The 21,825-nt window shown below is 45.8% G+C and overlaps 1 protein-coding gene across 1 annotated transcript in view; it reads right to left on the bottom strand.

The window, feature by feature from the left end:
* Positions 1 to 618: 618 nt before the first annotated feature.
* The window catches only part of LOC147701340 (mucin-6-like), a 28,944-nt gene continuing 7,737 nt past the window's right edge, over positions 619 to 21,825 (bottom strand). Inside the window, exons 3-4 of the mRNA XM_086930047.1 lie at positions 20,313 to 20,348; positions 619 to 1,442 (exon numbers count right to left, since the gene is read on the bottom strand). Of these exons, the coding sequence (XP_086786173.1) occupies positions 748 to 1,442; positions 20,313 to 20,348 (731 nt within the window). The 3' untranslated portion in view covers positions 619 to 747. The remainder of the gene's footprint in view (positions 1,443 to 20,312; positions 20,349 to 21,825) is intronic.

Here is a 21,825-nt window from a genome sequence, read left to right as displayed (position 1 = left end):
AGGTCGGGGCCTACCACATATCACAGGGGTTGTAGAGGCCTGTCTTACCCTTATACTATTTTCACTTCAAGCACATCCAATTTGAGAATTAATTGTGTTTTTTTTTATAGTACGTGGATTGTCATGTCGAAGTAACAGTAGTTAAGGTAATCGTTGTTTTACAAATGCCTCATGCCAGAATATGTCATAGAAACATTTCAAAAGTTTCTAGCTATGGGTTAGTGTCCACCCCAGCCCCCCCCCTCCCTCCCTCCCCCAGCCTTCTATTGAAACCACTAGATCCTTCTGAGACCCGCACATCTGTCACCTTGTTTAGTGGTATGACCAGTTTCTGCACAACTTTCATTTTAGTCCCCTAATGCCGGATATTTACTTCAGTTTCTAATTAATGATATTATTGAGTATTGTCCTCTAAATGATTGAGGGTTCATGGGGTTTCTAATATATCAAGTCAAATTTTTACCTAATCCCTAATATATATTAAAATATTAATATATAATAAACACCTCTTACATCATAAAGTTCATCAATGCTCGTATGGGAATTTTGTATTGATGTGTTTTTTTCACGCTCATACTTAGATTTACATGTAATCGATAATATGAAACCGATGCATCATTATTATAACAATTCCATATTTTTATTTCACATTAAATGAATTTGTTTTTTTATTGGCCGAATGAAGCACGAGTATAAATGACGCGCTCTTCACAGATACACTGAAGCATTGCGCACACTTTATGGGTCTTAGGGGCACTGTTCGGGTTTCACGCACTCGCCAGTAGCAGACTTAACGTAACCTTTCTCACAGGCGCACCCTATCAGACAATTCTCTGTGCACGGTTGTGTTGGATTGCGATAATTGGTACAGGTGAGCGGGCAGGCAGTGTTGCAATCGGAATACTTTGCATTTTTCTTGCAGGGGCATTCCTTCTTAGGGATACATTCGGTGCCCTTCAAGGCGTACCCCTGTTTGCAGTAACAGCCCGGACTTCCAGGTTTTGTGCATGCGTATGGGGTCATATTAGCCAAATCCTCACAGGTCTGCAGACAAGTGCCTTTTTGGACAAACTCGGAGTTCTTCTGGCAGCGACACTGCGCCTCTGGGATACATTTACCCGCGTCCAGGACCCACCCCGTCTTGCACTCACATCCTAGGCGGCAAATCATCGGACACACCTTTGGAGGTCCTCCTATGCTGGTTACTTCTTCGCAGGTTCTTTCGCACTTATGACACCCATATACAGCGTTCTCGGGGCAGGTGCAGTTCTCCTCTGGTATACATTGGTTGTTGTAATCTAAGACATGTCCAGGCTTGCAGGAACACCCAGGAGTGCAATTTGTAGGGCAGGGCATGTCGTCTATCAGTTTGGCCACATCGGCACAGGTCCTCCGGCAAGAGGGGACACACTTTGAGTACTCCATGGGTTCTTTACACGTTTCTGAAAAAATAAATGGCAGGGAAATGATATTCCACTTAATCAATCGATCAGTATTTATTGCACACGTATTGGCCATTGCAATACTTCGACACATAGTCACAATAATTCTCTATACAATTGATAAGCAGTTCGCCTAATATGTAACTGCAACATATTAATTAAAATACTTTTTAAAACAATGTTCTAATGCACCATGTCTACCAATAAATTCGGAACATTTTAAAACAAAAGGCATTTTTGTAAATATCCCTCAGATTTAGAGTCAATGCATGATGGGGACATTTGATGGGCACATTCATGAAAGCATTTAGGAGCATCTGTGGTACTACTTCACATACTCACAAATGACTGTGTTGTTTGGTCGCTGTCACACTAAAGCATAAACTAAATTAATGGTTTAATTTTGGTGGTTTCCTTTATAATGGTTACACTTTTGGTGAACAGATAAAACACTTTTCATAATCCTCTATAGTCCAAAATATAATGCCATTCAAATAGGCACAATTGAGTATGTGTAGTAGTGCTACGCTGCTTCAAATACTCACAAATGCGTTTGGGGCAGATAAAAAAAAGGCATTGATTATATAACATGAAAAGTGATACTCCTGCATTATGTACTCTTACATGCTTGTGAATTCACCCCAAAACCTCTAAAATGGGATCAACATGATTTTTCAGGTAATGTAATACACAATCAGTACAAATGGAAAGGACAGTGCCCCTTTCTCAATTTTGCTAAAAAAGGATTTGAATGTTCTGAACCCAATTCACAAAGGCGTGTAAGAGTATGTAAAATACTAGTCCTGTAGTACTACTTCAAGTACCCAACATTGGGATATGGGAGGCAGCCAACCAAAGGGAGGGCTGCCCCCAAGGATTTTGGGAGTGTGTAACCCAAAGTAGCCCAAAGGATTTGTAGGGGTAGTAATTGGACCTCCTGCCACCATTCTAGGTACAGGCTAACTTGTGACTGGTGGCAGAGAGTCCTTAGGGTGATCATTTTGTGCTTTCAATTCATTCCAGGGCTGAAACCATTGACTCTGCGGAAGCAAAAATCGAGGAGGCCATCTGCCTCTTTTGTCAAGCTTGAGATATGGACCGGGTTGCAGGTAATGGGCATACGTTACACAGCCTCCACCTACGTGGCCACAGTGGTATTTGCCTGTTTGCTGCCCTCAAAGTTTGGCTGACAGCTGCTAGGCCCAAGGTGAGTACATGGGATGCTCTTACACAAGGCAAGCTGCCCCACTGCAATGTTGGTGCTGGCCCGAGACAGGAAGCGGGGTTGTGGAGTGAGGATGACAGCTTAGGGGATGAGGTGGTTGGCAGCAGGGAGGTAGTGCATGAGGCAGCAGCTACAAGGCTACATACATTGGCAGCGGACTGACCACAAGTGCTCAGCGTGTATTGGTCTGCTGCAAAAGAAACAAGAGTGATGCGGGAGGCCCAGTGCAGCTCCTCCCATGGGTAGCTTGGCAGTGGGGTAGAGAGTGGTGGCAGGGGGAGGGGGAAGACGCAAATCATTTTGAGGGACCTGAGTTCATAGGGCCCTTGCAGAGGCCCGGAGTGGCGGACAAGGATTAGCCCCACACTTCCATGGAGCAAGATTCTTGTCTGGGGTGCTGGAAATGGCTCAAGAGGGCCCCAAAGGGGGCTGAGGTCATGCAGGGTGGCAGGGGACTCTTGGAGTGGGAAGTGGGCCCTGATTGATGCAGGCGGCAGGGTTCTGGGCTAGATGGGAACAGCTCCTGGCCAGGATGGTTTAGATGTGGCGGGGCACCCTCTGGCCCAGGGCCTCGCATCCTTGTTAGTCATATTGGAGTAGAGTGGGGAGGAAAATGAGGGGAAGGTGGTAGAACAGGTGGCTGGGGTAACCAGTGGCGAGCCAGGGTTGGGCAATGTGAGGGAAGCTGGTATGGTATTCTGGGGGGCAGATCTTTATTTATTTATTTATTTATGTAATTTATATGGCGCGTTATAACCACAGGGGTCTCTAAGTGCTGTCTGACCAGATTTACGTGATAGATGTTACATTCACTTGAAACCAGCTGTGCACCTAAGATCTGCTCCATGCTTGTTTAAACAGTACAGTTTTTAGTTTTTTTCTGAAGGAAAGTAAGTTACTTTCCTTCCTGAGCTCTGGATCCAATTTGTTCCATAAAGCTGGGAGCGTGTTGGAAAAAGCACGGCCCCCCACCGTGGTCAATTTGAAGCGGGACTGAGACAGAAGAGTGGCGTCCGACGAACGCAAAGTCCTACCCGGTATGTAGGGGGATAGTCGGGATTTCAGGTATTTTGGTGCTTTGCCATACTGAGCCTTGTGAGCGATACACAGTCCTTTGAAGACAATTCTCTGACGAATTGGCAGCCAGTGCAGCTCCTGCATCAGGGGAGAGGCATGGGCAGACCTGGGTTTTTTAAATATCAGCCTAGCTGCATCATTCATAACTCCCTGTAGTTTGTCCAGCAGCCGCTGTGGCAAACCTAAATAAAGGGAGTTCCCGTAGTCCAGCCTAGCCAGAATTGTGGCTGAGACCACGTGTCTCAAAGTAGGGAATGAGAGTAGGGCCGAGATCTTCCTTAGTTGTCTTAAGAGGCCTATACTGGTGCCTACTACGGTGGCAACTTGTTTTTCCATGGATAATTTATTATCCACATATAGGCCTAAGCTTTTGACTGCAACTGCCGGCTTTGGTGGTGCACCCAGCTCCCTAGGCCAAAATTTCTCACTCCAAGGGTTACCCGAGATGGAAATGGGTAATACTTCCGTCTTATCCGGATTAACTTTCAAGGAGTTCTCGGACATCCAATTGACTGTAGTTTTCAATATGTCCTGTAACCTAGTGGATGCTCCAGGACCATCATCCAGCCTGATGGTTATCTGGGTGTCATCAGCATAGTTGTGCACTAGGCAGTCCATCCTGTTCAGGAGAGCAATTAGTGGCTGCAGGTAGATGTTGAAGAGTAGGGGGGACAAGGCAGAGCCCTGTGGGACCCCGCAGGTGATCGGAGCAGGGGTGGAAAGTAGATCCCCCAGCTGCACTCGTTGTGTCCTACCCTGCAGAAATGATGTGAGCCATGCATGTGCTGTACCCACGACGCCAAAGGATCTCAACCGGGACAGAAGCTGTTTATGACACACGGTGTCAAACGCCGCGGAGAGATCCAGTAGTACCAGGGCGCTCGGTGTTTTTACATCAGCTCGCATCCTTAGCTCATCTAGAATGGATAGCATAACTAGTTCCGTGCTGTGATTAGCACGGAACCCTGCCTGATTGGTCTCCAGCAGGTTGTTACTCTCTAGATGGCCCGATAATAGAGCTAACACGTGCTGCTCAATTACCTTAGCCAGGAAAGGCAGCTGGGAGATGGGCCGGAAATTTTTCAGACATTTTGTGTCTGCTTCAGGTTTCTTCAGTAAGGGGATCAGGCGAGCCTCTTTAAAAGCTAAAGGGATCTGTCCTGTACAAAGAGAGGTGTTCAATAGGTGCAAAACCTCTTCCTCTATTCCTGGCATTGCCATCTTGAATATGTCAGGAGGGCAAGGGTCCACCAAGGAACCTGATTTAACTCGGCCTATGATTTTAAGTAATTCCTGTATGGAAATAGGGGATAATTCAGCTAAAGGTGGAATGTTTAGTGGGGCAGTAAGGTCGGGTATGCGCGGACATTCGAGGGGTGCGGTATCCGCAATTTCGTCCAAGATATCGGATATCTTCTTTACGAAGAAATCCTGGAACCTCTGACAGTCCTCCTGGGTGAACTCGGGACTTTGCTCCTTGTTCACTCTGAGCTCCACCAGGACCCGAAAAATTTCTTTTTGCGGATTTCTTGCAGTAGTTATTCTTTCCTCAAAGAAAGCAGCCTTCCTTGATTGTATGGCTAGTTTGTACTGGGCTAAGGCTGAAACATATTCTTGTTTGGAGATGGCGTCGTACTTTTTACGCCATACCCGTTCTTTCTTCCTCACCCCGCGTTTCATCTCCCTAAGGGAATCATTATACCAAGGCGCCCCGGCTCCTCTCGCCACCTTCTTCATCCTGCGAAGAGGTGCCACCACATCAATGGCACTCCCCAGTTTATGCTGGAGGTGTCCGCATAGAGCATCAACGTTGGCATCCTGCTCTTTGGCTGAAGGGTGGTGTTCTAGGAGATGGACCAGTTTTTCCCCATCAAGGTTTCTCCATTTACGGGCCGTTTTCCAGCCCTCCCCAGGTTTGGACAGGGGGCCCCTCAATATGAGTCTACCCTTTATTAGAAAATGGTCGGACCAAGCACAGGGAAGAATTTCCTTGATACCCTGGGCTGGCATGGAGGTCCAGACTAAGTCCAGCACATGACCTTTCTCATGTGTCGGCCCCTTGACCTGTTGGGTAAGACCTAAGGAGGAGACCGCCTCCTCGATCTGTAATGCTTGTCCTTCTTTAGGGGATTTTTCCCAATGATAGTTGAAGTCCCCAACGATCACCATTTTATCATATCTTGTACACAGGTCCTGGACCAATCTTACAAAGAGAGTGGGGAAGTCAGACGACGCCCAGGGTGGACGATAAACCACCAAGAACACCACACAGACCGCTCCCCTCCTAAGCTTAACCCCCATAACCTCAGCTCCTCCAAGGGTTTCAGAGAGGAACCTATCGGCACGGAGGCATGACTGATATAGAAGGGCTACTCCTCCTCCTCTCTTGGCTCCCTCCCTGTTAAAATGAATAGCCAGATAGTTATCTGGAAGGGCCGCCACTAGATCAGGCGCTGAGCAATCCTCCAGCCATGTTTCAGTAAGCGCGAGGACATCTAACTCCCCGTCTTCCAGAAGTGTGAAGACCTCTAACCTATGGCTCTGCAAAGAGCGAGTATTCAATAGACCGTAGCTCAGGGTATGTGTGTTGGGAGTGCGCTGTCGCCCTCTAACACTCCTAGGTGTAATTAGCAGACCCTCGCAACCCAGCCGATGTAAGGTAGCCGGATCCAGAAGGGACTTACCCAAGTTAAGCTGTAATAGGTCGCCCCTTGAATAAACCACATTCTGGCCAGGGGTTCTGGCCCCAGGCCCCGGATGGTCACGGATGGGCAAAGATGGGCTCACCTCTGGCGAACCTCCGGCGCACCTATGGCGCGCCCACTGCGCGTAACCGCTGCGCGTATGCTCCATGTGAGCTTTAAATAGGAGGCTGCTGATCTTTCTTGGCGTGGAACACAATGAGTGGTCCTGTGTCCCTGTGGTTGAGTAGGCCTGTGCGAAACATGTGTAGAGGACCAGTACACCAGTCCTGTCATCTTTCTTGCAGGGTTTGGAGCATCGCTGGTTTCTGGACTTGGTAGAGCTTAGTGCGGCTCATGTGAACCGAGGTGAAGAGATGGAAGGACCCAGTGTGGTTTGCCGGATGTCTTCGCAGACTCCGTCGCAGCTGGCATAAGTAGATCCAGTAAGAACTCATCAGCTCCACCAGCAGCAAGGTCTGGGACAGCCTCCAGTTCCAATGGCACATCGGACAGACAGATGGTGTCAGCACAGCAGTATAGTGGGGCTTCTCTGGTCCTCTTGGACGCCCTGTGTCAGCCCACACAACATGCAAGTTGGGCGCATTGTGAGTGCACACCCTGGCTGGGTTGGATGACACTTTAGATATGTCACTGGTGCGTTAGGAGGAGGACATCGTCAAAGAAGGTGAGGTGCTGGATAGTGAAGAGCGTGTGGAGGCACAGGTGGGTGCACAGGAGGGGGGGGTCTGTCTAATATGTTCTTGTCTAATGTGTTGCAGACAAGTGTGGCCGAACAGATTATGGTAATGGGCTCCAGGAGGCCACTGTCGAGGTGGCAAGCAGCTGTATAGGCACCAACCTTAGATCCAAGTAAGGGCCAGGATGCCAGGGTGTGTCCAGAACTGGTGTCCACAGGTGGGACATGGAGTTGATTAGGGGACAGGAGACCAGCTATGTAAGGGCAGGTTTGTAGCAGACGTAGAAGTAGGTACGGAGGCAAGGAGGGGAGTCTGTAGGTTGTGGAGGTAGCTGTATTGTGGAGGCAGAGGAGAGAGAATAGAAAGTAAAGAGGAGAAGTAGGAAGGGCTGCGGAGCAAGGAGCTCAAGATAAAATGGTTGCCATATATGGGTGTATTTGATGTTGGCAACTAAAGAGAAAATATGACACAGGGAATATGTTGAAATGCTCAAGTTATTACATACGGAGAGGCACATAAAGGAAGGATTTAAAGAAGAAGAGTAGGAACTGGCAGAGAGACCTTGGGTGTCCCTGACAATAGAGAATTGGACTTCAGTGTTCTTGATTTGTGCCTGCGTGTGCTGTGAGAAGTATTCGGCGCATGGTGTGGTCATGTTCAAATATATGGACGTGATCCATAAGGCTTAGATTACCCGGGGAGGTTACACCTGAGCTCAATACACCGAGCAATTGAGGGCACGGTTGGTCCGGACCCTGAAGCAAAGTGGAGGGAGTTGGACTCTGATATTTGGCAGTACAACATGGTGGTAGGAAGTCGGGGAAGAAGATTTTCACAGCCAGTAATTTGCCACTAGTCTATCGGTCATTTCTGGGTGGCCCACCTGGGGAAGAAGGGGTTCGGCAGCAAAGGGGCAGAGCAGGGCAGTGGGTTCCTGTTCAACAAAGGGCTATGTACTTGGCAATACTGCAAGTTCCGGCATGAGTACTCCAAGTGCTCGGGCATACACCCCTCATCCATTGTTTCGGGCAGCAGTCAAGGGGCAAATCGGCAGTAGCAGTCCTTTGGCAACAGAGGCGGTAAGGGGGCACAGGCCCCTGGTGTGAAAAGCTCGCATTCTGTTTAAAGTGGACCGGTTGAAGTACTGGCTGGAAATTTATAGCCAGCAAGAAGACGCAAGAGTATTGCAGGATGGGTTTAGATTGGGTTTTCAACTAGGGTATGAGGCCTAAAGGTTTTGGAGATGGGCCGGTCCTCAAGGGAGCACAGACATGCAGTGCAGAATAAATTGGAAGAGAAGGTCTTGGAAGGGAGGATGGCAGACCCTTTTGACAACTGGCCAATGGAACATTTGATTGTGTCACCAATTGATGTGGTGGCTAAGAAAGAACAAGGTAATCTTTGGTTGCTCCAGCACCTATACTTGCCAGAGGATGGATTGGTTAATGATTTAATTTCTGAGGACATGGCGTCAATGTCATATTTCTCAATGGCCTTGTCACTAGTGGCGGCGGCTCGCCCGTGAGCAAAGATGGCAAAGTGCAACATAAAGTCAGCTTTTCGGCTTCTTCCAATACAACCATATGATTTTTAGCTATTGGAAATGCAATTCGAAGGGACTTGGTACATGAACAAGTCAATGCCAATGGGTTGCTCCATATCATGTGCACTATTTAAATATGTGATATACATTTTGCAATAGTTTTTTACATGGCACACGGGTCACAAATTAGTGACCCATTACCTAGATTATTTCTTCTTTGTGGGGGCACCTGGCTTGACTGACTGCCTGTGGCTTCTGGTAAGTTTCGAGGAGCTATTGGGTGATTTGGGTGTTCCTCTAGCACCCAAATAGACAAAGGCCCAAGTGCTGTTGTGCCATTCCTGAGATACAAAATTAATTTGATAGAATGGAATCTAGTTTACTGCAGGACAAGAAGGAGGCATTGCAGGTTGTGATGGCTGACACGTTAGCAAAGGAGAAGGTGAAAGTGAGGGAGATGCAAGTGTTTTTGGGGCACTTGACCTTCACTTGCAGGGTGGTCAGATCAGGGACGACATTTTCCAGAAGGCTTGTTCTGACTCTGTGGGGCATCTCATTACCACATCACCATGTGTGCTTGTTAGCAGGGGTCAAGGAGGGTCTCAGACTGTGGAGTTTTTGCTTGAATTCCTTTAATGGGATTCTGTGGGCGATGCAGGAGGATATGGACTAGGATGCGCAAAAATTCTCTGATGTGGCAGAGGGTGTGGGCTTTGACTTCTATTGGCAGCGGTGCTGGTGCATGGGAGACTGGTAGAAGCAATGTAAGGCCTTGGGAGAAGCATCACTTGTTTTTAACTCTTTCCTTTTGGTGGTTGACCTCATGTAGTGGGCAGCGGAGTTGGCATACTGGAAGGTGTTGTTCAGGGTGCACAAGTGTGTTTCGTTTAGGTTGTGAACGGGCAGTCTGCCAGTGATCCACAGGTTTTAAATCTGATGTGTGTTTTGTGTTGGGTAGCTTGTAGCATCCTATATCATTCAGGGAGCAGCGTGTTCCAGGAGTAGACAATGACATTGCAGATGCCTTGTCTCATTCACAGTGGTGGAGATTCAGTGGTTTGGCCAAGAAAGCAGACAGCTGCAAGATGTCCATGCCACAAGAGTTGTGATCTGTAGTCGGCACAGCAAGGTACAGCTGGTGGTAGGGCACCTAGCTGAGTCAACAAAAAGAGCTTGAGCAGAATGCTTAGCATCTGTAGGACATGGTCCAGTTCATATTGGATTTTAACAGACATGTGTTTGTCTTGGGTGAGAATTGCAGACAAACTGGCAGTTGTGGCATTCATGGGAAAGTTGTTGTGAGGTTACGAACAGTTGGTGGGGGAAACTAGGTCTCAGGATGCTGGAAGGTTTGCCGAGAGACTAGGGAAGAACAAGGAGAGTCTGGAGGCCATTGGTTTGTAAGGTTATGCCAGGGGTTTGTCAGGAGCACCAATAGTTTTTAGGGCCACCCTCATATCATGAATGTTCTTCAAAGCATTTCAAATGTTGGAGTTGTTGGGTTGCAGGTGTTGGGGATAAGTTCGCTTGGAGGATGTCAGGAAAAGGGGGCTCAAGTTGGAGGTTTGGCTGTGTGGCTCCAAGACTGACCAGAGAGTGCAGGGTAGAAATCTGGTGTAATAGGCTATGTCAGAGCCTGGTTTGTGCCCAGTGGCATGCTGCGAGGTGGCCAGTGGGGTCATTTTCCTGCACCAGTCTGGCATTCATGTGATAACCTTTCAACTGTTTTCAGTGTTGTGCAAAGTGCTGGTGGGGCTTAGGTGGAGGAGCATTGCCCCACTGCTGTTTTGCAGTGAAACAGAGGGAAAATAAAATGATAATAAATTCCATTATTATCATGTTATTTTCTCCTACTTCTGCCCACAGCTTTGCACGAGGGGAGGGGGGGGGCAGGGGAGGAGTAGTAGCACCCTTCTAAGTGCGAGGTGACTGCTTGTGTCCAAAACAGTCTTGCACACTTTGCATGTTCTCTTTGCAGGCCTATGTGGAGAACATGCCCAGGTCCCTTGTCAGCGTCTGAGCACCAAAGCACAGCACTCAGACCAATCACAATGATGCTAAGGCAGCATTATTATTGGCTAACTGGGAGCCTGGTTGTGCTTCCTGTTGAGTCTGAGAGAGGGAGGACTACGGAGGCAAGGAAGTGGCAAGAAGGTAAGTTTTTGTTGTTTCCTTTATTCCTGCTCCCCCCTTCCTCCCACCTCCCACCCCCTAACATCTGTATCCGCCCCCCACCTGGCTCCCCCCTTGCTTCCAATCAGTGCCAGCCGCCGCTGCATTTAGTGCAAGTAGCTTGTACCTGGGTCACATGACTGGGTGTAGCTGATAGTTCAGATTTATGTATTCCTTCTGGAAAGACGGACACAAAAAGGGACATCAGATGTGCCTAGATTGGCCATCACTGGCAGGAAGGTAGGAAGATGCTAGGCAGAGCCTTACTTAGACTTGAATAGGTAGTGTCCTGCTTCCACACAAAGGGCTGTATACCCCATGTAGTTAGTCTGATGCTAGGACAGGGAGGTTAGGATGCTTGGGGAATTCACACGGAAACCTCTAGAAGTTTCTTCCCCACTTGTAAGACACAACTGGGTGTAAAAATTGGATCTTAGACACCACTACTTCAGTACACTTCTAAGCCTGTAGATATTCTGCCAGGAAGAAGGGCTGGTGAGCTCCTGAAAGACTGCCACTCTGCCAAAGTAGTGTCTGCGGGGCTACTACAATGCTGTGCTACTGCCTTTCTGTGCAGACCTGCTGTCCTCTCACCTGGGTGAGAAGGACTGGAGCTGCATCTCTTGACCCCAGAACCCAGATTGACTTCAAGGGCTAGGTGGCTGGCCTCCTGGTTTAACCCTCAGGGACATAACATGCTTCCAACAAACTTGCACCTGGACTCTGCCATCTGTAAGTCTACACTTCCAAGTGGTGCCACTCCAGCCCTGGAAGTGGGACTATAGTGCTCTGCAAGCCTCTGGGGATCCAGTGGAACCCATGCATCTCCTCTGTTGCACAATTAGTACACAGAACAGATGGATTGAATGCTTGAATAAATCTCAGCCACTGGTAATCACTTGGGACCACATCCCAATCCATTGTTATTTTGCACACCATACCACTTCAGTTTGAACCCAGTTATATGCAAATTAGTCTTGACCCTGCTCTAATGGGTTCATTCCAGCCTGAACTGCCAAGCCAGGTCCTCCCTGAACTGGAACACGAGCAACCCAGGACCAGTTTCTTCCTAGGTATGGGTGCGTCAGCCGAGTATATATTGGTTCCAGTGACACAATGGCCATCCCTGCCCCACTAAGGGAGACACAATTAGCATTCAGTACAGTGCTGGTTGGAATTCTTGAATTAATCCCAACCACTGGCAATAACTTGGGGTTGTATCCCAATCCACTGTCATTTTGCACACTATGCCACCTTAGTTTGAGCTCAGCTTTATGCAAATCTGTCTTGACCCTGCTCCAGTGGGAACAGTCCATCCAGAACTGGCAATCCAGGTCCTCCCCGACCCAGAACACAGGCAATCTAGTACCAATTTTGACCTAGTTATCGTCTAATCAGCTGGGTATAACTTTGTTCCAGTGACTCTGGTCACACCAGACACACGTCTGGGCATACCCATCCCACTTAGGCCAAAATAATAAGTATATAAAACAGTGATGGATGGAATGCTCAAATTAAAATCAGCCACTGGTAATCACTCAGATGCATCCCAATTCATCGTTAATTTGCACATCATGCCACCTCAGTTTGGACTCAGCAAAATTAATATCAGTCTTGACCCTGCTCTGAGGAGAACAGTCTAGCCCAAATTGCCAAGCCATGCCTCCCCAAACTGGAACGCATAGAACACAGAACCGGCTTCACCCTAGCTATGGACTAATCAGCCAGGAGCAGCATGGTTCCAGTGACACACTGTGCACGGGATCCATGTCTGGGCATACCTCTCTCACTTAGGGCAACACAATTAGTGTACAAAACAGTGATGGATAGAATGTTTGAATTCATCTAAGCCATTGGTAATGACTCGGGCTGCAAAACAATTCAGCATTATTTTGCAGAACTTGCCACCTCAGCTTTGACCCAGCTATATGCAAATCACTCTTGATTCTGCTCCAATGTGAATTATCCATCCTGATCTGCAAAGTCAGGTCCTCCCTGAACATAACACAAGCAAACCAGGCGCTGGGTCAGGCCTGATTTGCACATAGCTAGGTCCAAACTGAGGGGCAGACTATGCAAAAGAACAATGGATTGGAATGCTGCCCTAAGTAATTAACAGTGGCTGAGCTTAATTCAACCATTCCATCTATCACTTATTTGTATACTTTTCTCATCTGCTGTGCGCACTGCGCAACCACAGGTAGAACGAACACTTAACCTCTACTGCATGGATTAGAACCATCAATAAGACCCACATCGTAGCCTGTTGGTGCATAAGAACCACTGCAAGGCAATGCATCATCAGTGCAGGCCCTTGCATCCGTCATCAACTGCAGCCTCCACAATGAAGCCCGACTCTGCATTGCAGCCTCATAGTTCCTCAGAAATGATGCATCACCCAGACTGCACAGGGCAACTTCTAGTCAGGATTTTGCATTGCAAGCCCTAGTTGAAGGTATCCTTGATGATGATGATGCGTGACCTCGCACTGCAGCCTTGCCACATCTCAGAACCTGCGCATCACTTCAGCTGCATGATGCATCTTCAACATGGATCTTTACAAAGTTCCACAAACTAGGATTTACATAATCTGTTAGATGGTCTAACTGGGTCTTTGTAGCATGCACACACTATATTTCAGATGGGATGAACTTGTGACTTAGGGCCTGATTTAGATCTTGGCAGGCGGGTTACTCTGTCACAACGATGACAGATATCCCTTCCACCCAAATATAAACCCATAGGATATAATGGGATTTATATTTTGGCAGATGGGATATCTGTCACCATTGTGATGGAGTAACCCATCAGCTGAGATCTAAATCAGGTCCTTAGTCCTGGTCCAGCATGACTAGATATCCACAGTTGGCACTTAACGACTTTTGGCGCTTTTGTTTACCAAAATCTAAATCAAATATCTACTGTTCTACTAGTTGGACTTTTGTTGTGTCTTGTTTTGGTCTTGTAGGCTACTTTTGTGGAGAGTTTTCACTGTGTTACTGTTGGAAGAGATGCACAAATACTTTGCAAATTTCCTCTGAGCCAAGACTGTCTGCTCTGTACCATGCTACCAGAGGGTTGAGCAGAGGTTAATTTGGGCTTTTTGTCTTCCCACTTCTCTTTTTGCCAAACTCGTTCTGTTGGCTTTAGGACTATGAACACTTTGCACTGCTAACCAATGCTACAATGCATGTGCTTCTCCCTTAAACATTGTGACATTGGTGTTTACCTGATAGGCATATTTGATTTATAAGTTAGTCCCTTGTTAAGTGGTATAACTTATCCAGAGCCTGTAAGTCACATAGTGGGACTGCAGCACTAATTGTGTCATCTACACAAGTAGCCTTTCAAACCTGTGTCAGGTCTGCCATTACAGGACCTGTGTGTGCAGTTTACTGCCACTTCGACTTGGCATTTAAAACTACTTGTCAAACCTTAAAACCCTTCTTATTACATGTGTCAACCTTCAGTCATGCCCCAAGTAGCCCCAAGGGCAGAGTGCTGAGTAACTAATAAGGTAGAACATGCATTTTTGAAGTTTTGCGTGACCTGGTGGTGACATCAGCTAAATTCATTTTTCACTACTGTGAGGCCTACCCCTCTAACTGCCTAGCATTGGGAATTCCTTAATACACTTTTAAGCTGCAATTCCTGACCAGAGAGGGGTAGCTTTTTCATGTTTCATATGTTTGGAATGGTAATGAAACACCCTCCTAACTGGTAAAGTTGGATTTGACATTACTATTTAAGAAACACCACTTTTAAAAAGTAGACATTTCTCTGTGCTTTTAACTCTTTATGCTTTTCAGTATGTCTCCAATACACGTCTGGGCTGAGTGACAGATAACGTTTGTGTATTCACTTTAGACAGTCACAACCCAGAAAGAGTAGGTGCGTCTGAGTGCCCATCTACAAGATATGCATTCAGATGGCAATTCCTGGGCGGGATGGAAGGGAGGGGCAAACAGTTCACTTGAATAGGCATTTTCCTTCCCCCACACAAAGGAGTGATTACCCCCACAGATAGGCTGGACTGGTTTAGAAGGGATACCTGTGCATTTAATAGAGATGCTTTGTAGTCAACACCCGATTAAAGACACTATTGAGTCTCTGACCCCCCAACATCTGACACCACTGGAAGCTCTTACGATATAGGGTGGTTGTGAAGTGCACTCCGTTTTTTTCTTAACTCTTATTATCCGTAGAAAAAGGTTTTTGCTTTGTTTGGGTTGTGGTGTGCTGGGAGGGAAGGAGTGTCCAGTCTCCTTGTTGATTCAATCACTGGTATGCTAGTGACTCCGTCACTAGCCCCTATCCGCACTACCTTTGGCGGAGATCCGTCCGCCTGTTTGTAAACCAGAATAAAGATAAGAATTATCAGACTTTCCAGTTTCAGTAGATACTTTTCTTTTTATTGTTCTTTTCTTGTTTCTTGTTTTTCTTGTCCCTGGACAAAAAAAGATAGCATTTTGCTGCACAATGTATGATGTTCTTCTAAACAGAGAATGAATAATCTGTAAAAAGGAAATCATCATGTAAAATTCTTTTTTGAAACAAGCAAAAACAAAAAAACTTTTGAAAACAAGAAAAGAACAATAAAAAGAAAAGTATCTACTGAAACTGGAAAGTCTGATAATTCTTATCTTTATTCTGGTTTACAAACAGGCGGACGGATCTCCGCCAAAGGTAGTGCGGATAGGGGCTAGTGACGGAGTCACTAGCATACCAGTGACCACTGGAAGCTCTGCCAGAAGAACTGCTGTACTGCTTAAAGGACTCAACTCAACTGCCAATCTGAAAAGCCTGCTTTTCTGTTTGTTGTCCTGCTGACTGCTGCTCTATGACTCTGCTGAATGAGAGCTGGATTTTGCGTTCACTCTTCACTCCAAGTAATCTCCAAGAGCTTGTTGGCTTGCCTCCTGTTGCTTGAGACTTGGGGCTTTCAAGGTTTCTATCCCTGCTCCTGTGCCTGTCTCACTGGAAGTAGCCCAGATGCTTGTAACACTGGTTTCGACCCATCTCCTTTCTGCGTGCGACCCAGTTGCAGGAGTCCAATTGCGCAAGCCACGGACCCAGCATTTTGCCTCCAAAGATCGATGCTTCGAACAACGTGATACCGCCGCTGTAGCTTGGTGAGATGGATACATCCCCTGTGTGGTTGAATCTGGCACATCTCTTCACACCTCCCGACACCGGTATCCGGCTTCAGAACTGAAGTATAGCCTCTCAGCATTCAATATATCAATCAATCAGTCGCATTTGTATAGCGGGCTACTCACCCGGAAGGGTCTCAAGGCGCTGGGGAGAGGGGTACGTTACTGCTCGAAAAGCCAGGTCTTGAGTTGCTTCCTGAAGGAGAGATGGTCCTGGGTTAGTAGAAGGTGGATGGGGAGGGAGTTCCATGACTTGGCAGCCAGGTAGGAGAAGGATCTTCCTCCAGCGGTGGTTCTGTGGATGCGTGGAATGGCGGCAAGGGCATGGCTGGTCGATCGTAGCTGGTGGGTGGGCGTGTAGAAGGTCAGGCAGTTGTTGAGGTACTTGGGGCCAAGGTCGTGGAGAGCCTTGTGTGCGTGGGTGAGGAGTCTGAACGTGATCCTCTTGCTGATGGGGAGCCAGTGCAGGTTTCTCAGGTGGCCGGAGATGTGGCTGTGTAGGGGGATGTCCAGGACAAGTTGTGCGGAGGGGTTCTGGATGCGTTGGAGTCTTTTCTGAAGTTTGGCTGTGGTACCGGCGTAGAGGGTGTTTCCATAGTCCAGTCTGCTGGTGAGGAGTGCCTGGGTGACCGTCTTCCTGGTTTCGGTGGGGATCCATCGGAAGATCTTTCGGAGCATGCGCAGGGTGTTGATGCACGATGATGTGCATTGAGAGGATTGACTCATCTTGCAGGTCTCGACATAAACGCATCTTGTTGTTTGAGACCAGGAACGGTACTTTGCTCACCGGGGCCTGTGTGGGTCTTGTAGCAGGCCAGCGCTCCATCACCGTCGGCCCAAACTTTGACTTGGTCTTGATCCAGGGAGACCTAATGTGACCTTTTAGTGCTACTTGCTTCTAGGCACTTTACTGTAATTATTTGTTTAACATTCAATATCTCAACTTCTATACATTAAATTTGTGTTGTTTTGGTCTTGTTTTGTTTACAATATAGTAACCTATTTTCCTAAACTTCGATGGAGTCTTTTTGTGGTGTATTCATTGTGTTACTGTGTATGTGTGTTGCACAAATACTCTACACATTGCCTTTTTAAATAAGCCTGACTGCTCTGAATCAAGTTACCATATGGTGTGCACAGGTTAACTTTTAGTGCATACGTACCTTACCCTCAATTAGAGTGGTATTTCCAGTCTGACCTTGGTGCACTCCTCAGCCACCCAGGATACTAATTTCCACATTCACCGTGAGAAACATTGTGGTTGCTGCTTGAGAAGGGTTTCACCCCCCACCCCCCTCAACTGGTAACCCAATTTCTTACAACAAGCTTTTCAACCACTGGCAAACATTCAACAAGAATGTTTTCGCATTTTTATATACATATATATTCACTAAAAAAAACAAAGGTTAAACTGACATAGTTAGGGATTAATGTAAGTTGAAACGTTGCATTTTATCCTAAAAACATCAATTAAAATTTAGCAGATATATGTAACTATAACTTGTGTATGTGCCGTGCAAAGTAATGTCATTAATTATGTAATTTCAGATGTCACCTGTGATATACTTAATTATATCATAGAACATTTCATGAGTAATGTCATGTGAAGTCATAAGTGAGTTCATAAGCAGTGCATGGTGATGGAGTTTGCGTGTGCATTTGTAGAGAAACTGAGAAATTATAAAAATGCATGTAGTTTCACTGACCGCAAACAGAAAGGACCACTCTAAAATATCGCTGTTAGCGACATGATGCTGCATTAAGGTTGAAAAAATCCAGATAACGCCTAGTTAAAAAGTTGGCATTTGATATCATTAAACTCATGTATTGTTCTTTAAATATGATTATTAGGCTCTGTCTTGGCTCACCTCATTGATTCTAGTGTGCATTCATAGTCAAATTTTATGTTATGACGAAGGGATAGAGCAACTGTGCTTTCTGCTTAGACCTCAGGATCTTTTTATAGCTTCATCCTGTGCCTGATTTTGACAGCTTACTGCACAATCTTCAACATTTCATGTATTTGCATCCATTACAAAATAAGACCTACCCATCCTATTCAGCACAAACCATTCACATCTCACTAATGACCATTCACAACAGGTGCATTCAGTGCACAGTACGCTCTTGATAATGAATGCATTCTCTGTATTCATGCATGTTTTGGTTGACAACATCACTGGAAATAAGCTGAATAACATCTCACTCACCCCATCTACTCTCTATGTCCTTTATATTCTGGGGCCTTAGGACTGCAGCACCCAGCACTTACAGAGCAGGTTGGCGAATTGGAGTCATTCACCACACTTCATGGTCATGCACCCTCAAACAACACCAGTTTTTAACACTTTCAAACTTTTATTTAGTCACTTCGCACTCTAAAGTGAACATGACAATTCATGTGTCAATTTAGCCTTTGACATTTCAGTGGTAACTTATAATTCTACTTAGATGTTTGTGCCCTATTCGTAATAGTATCCACCCGCTTCAAAAACATCTTCACTAGAAACCTCATCTTCCTGGCAAAGCATCAACTAAGACTCCTTTGATCTAATGACTAGCACTTGAATCTCCCTGCTCATCATTGCCTGCTAAAGCCAGGATGAACATCTTGAACCTCGTCTGCATCACTCTGACAAATATCATATGCATTATCCAAATTCATATCGAGGATGATAGCAAACCTCCAGTTTGACCTGCTTAATAACTGTATTTACCAGCAATAATAATTGCAAAATCCTTGTAAAACATCCCACCTGTTGTAGTGCTCTCCAACCTGACGTTACTGGCTCTCATTTCTGACCCTACTACAGATGTGGAATGCCTGCTAACACTCAGCCCTGACCATAGCAGATGCCATTGTTGCATTCAATCTACAGCTGTGAAAACAAAACTCACTGTTTCAAGGTACAGTCAGAAGCTCAACAACATCAAGTGCAGCCCGTATGACAATGGAAAAATTGAGGTAAACACAGGTGAGGACAGATCAGAAAACATGGAGGAATCTCGGAACCATGCACAGGCAGCTCATCTCAGAGACTAAATTCATCATCAGCAGAGTCCCAAACAGAAGCAAGTGTCTCTTCGCAGCAGTCAACCTCTGAGGGGTCTTTGTCACTCCCTACTGGAAATACCCAATGCTTTATTACACCAAGCTATCTTCTCATAACAACTTCATGACCTATTGTCCTGCACAACTAAAAAAATCTAACAATCCAGATAAAGATAATTCCCAAAAATGTTTTTCTTCATCAACCACATTTAATTACCAAGCCCTACTCAACATCCAAATCTCAAGTAGTTTTGTCAGACTCCTTATTCAGTGATGTATCTCTTATATGAAGAACATAAACTAGTTTGTCCAAATTGGCTCCTCCAGATGTCACACTTTTTACATTCCATACTCCTAGAAGCACACTCCTCTTTATCTACATGGAGCCCTTTGGAGTGCTGCTAAGCAGCAAAAACATAAGTAGCGATGATTAATTACCCATCACTTGGCAGTATCGAAATATCTAAGCATAGCTGTCCTAAATCTTCTTCAAAGTGATTCCCAGAAAAAACATGTGTACTGAAACTCAATAAAACAAAAACAGTACAACAGTGACCTTAAAGAGGAAGCTAGCTACTATCTATCCTTTACTCACCTGGGTTTCACATTGACTTTAAACTTATCTTCAAGACACCATTTCACACCCAAAAGACCACCTAGCACTAAATGACCCAGTTCTGTGAGGTAAAACGCGTTCACAACAAAATCCAACGTCAGGTCAGCTTAACGGTCACTGGCCTTGCCCATACCTGTTGCAACAACGGATTGGTGGATAGCATAAAGTTGACACTGAAGTGTGCTTGATATGGAATCACATTGCATCAAAGATGTTTGTAAATAATATGCATTTATGTCAACACTCTATTATACAAACGAACACACAAAATGGCAATGTCCTTTGCGTAACTCTAGATGTAACGGCATGTAACATTCAAAATGACCTGCATCATCTGCAAACTTATCAATTCCAACATCCTGTGGTACTGTGTAGAAAAGAATACACGTCCGAAAAGCATGCATCATCTACACATCCCTGCATTTCATTCTATGTCTACCCTGTTCTCAAATTAAATTAGTAATCTAAAATATTTCCTTTGACAAAATTCCATTGTTTTGATACCAAGTCTGCCACTTTATAATTCTCACAAATAGGTGAATATATACAGACAGTAAAATAGAAAGTAAAAAAATTTAATCAAAATGTGCAAAGCAAACCTTGTACCTTGAAATATAAGTAAGAGAACAAAAATGTATAACTTTTCTCACCTTGACAGTTTCCAATCCATAGCACTGTTGTTAGCACTAGAGAGAGAGAAAATAATTAAACAAGATAGGCATTGTAACCTGCTCTTATTGCAAAATTATATATTAATATTACATTCTTCCTATGCCTGCATTTCTAGTCACTTTAATGTGTTTTAAAAGGGTGATGGGTCACTTTAATGTCGCTTGTGGTTAAGGGTATTAACCGATGACATGGTGGACTACCCCCATCGTTTTGATTGTTTTGGAGACATTTTGAACTCCAAGTTGTCTCATTGACTTTCTTTTTCCCAAGGGAAAAAGGGGGCAAACCCCCATCGGCTTCCTGGGGGGAGCAGAACAACTGTTTTGGGTTGGAGTATGGCCTAAATTCACCATTTATAGTGACTTTTCTGTCCACTCGGGGGCAGATTAGGCCAAATTCTCCCAATTAGGACAAAACTCCTATATGCCCCCGGGGGCAGAAAGACGTTATTGCCCCTTCTGTAGAGCGGATATGGCCCAATGTCAAGGTAGCTGCCCTAACCTTTTTTGTGGTTTGGCTCCATGTTAACATCTTTGATTTCTAGTGGGCTTTCTGGCCCTTGGGGGCAAATTGAGAGCAAACCTTCATATGCCTCTTTGGGGGGAAAATACTCCATTGCCCCTTTTGGGATAGGGGTATGGCCTAATGTCAGGTTGAGATGTCCCCATCCATTTATTTTGTCCAAATGTAAAATCCCTAGTGTCTAGGTGGCCTTCTACCCCATCAGGGGCAGATTAGATGAAACCCTCCCCAATCAGGACAAACCTGCTATCTGCCCTTCAGGGACTAGAAAGGCTCTATTTTCTCTTCAAATATGGGAGTATTGCCTGGTTAGGAAGCCCTCGTTCTTTTCTTTGTTTAGGCACTACTTTGACACCCCTGACATCCTACCCCGTATCCCAGTGCTGGCGTATTGAGGCAAATCCCAATCTTCTCATAGGGGTGGAGGGGCAAAAAGACTGTATTTCCTACTACCTTTTGGGGTGGTGGGATGGCCCAGGGCCAAGATGAGATATCCCACCAATTTTTGAGCATCAGTATGACATCTCTGTGGTCTTCTTGGGCAGATTTCTGACAAAACGCCGAATCCGGGAAAATCTCTTATCTGCCTCTATGGGGCTAGGAAGACTGCATTGTCATCTTCTGGCTTGAAAGAGGACAACCACCATTCAATTTTTTTTTTAAATGCCTGGTGTCTAGTGGGCTTTCTACCCCCCAGTGGGCAGATTGGGGCCAACTCCCTCAATCTCCGTCCCAAGGCAGCAGAACGCTTTTATTTCCTCCTTTCTGGGAATGGGATGTGGCCCTGTGTTAAGGTGAGCATCCCCACCCCTTTTTTCATCCACTTTCACCTCGTTTTTATTTAGTTTTTTTTCCTGGTTGCTTGTGGGCTTTCAAACTCTCCATCGGGGATGCTCGCCAAGAAAAAAATTTATCCATGGTGTCTATTGAAAGCACCAGGTCACCACATCCACTGTGATCAGCAGGTGC

The sequence above is a fragment of the Lissotriton vulgaris genome, chromosome 7 (assembly GCF_964263255.1).
Source record: "Lissotriton vulgaris chromosome 7, aLisVul1.2, whole genome shotgun sequence".
Lineage (NCBI taxonomy): Eukaryota > Metazoa > Chordata > Amphibia > Caudata > Salamandridae > Lissotriton > Lissotriton vulgaris.
The sequence above is the reverse complement of the archived record's forward strand: the minus strand, read 5'-3'. Positions and strand labels throughout refer to the sequence as shown.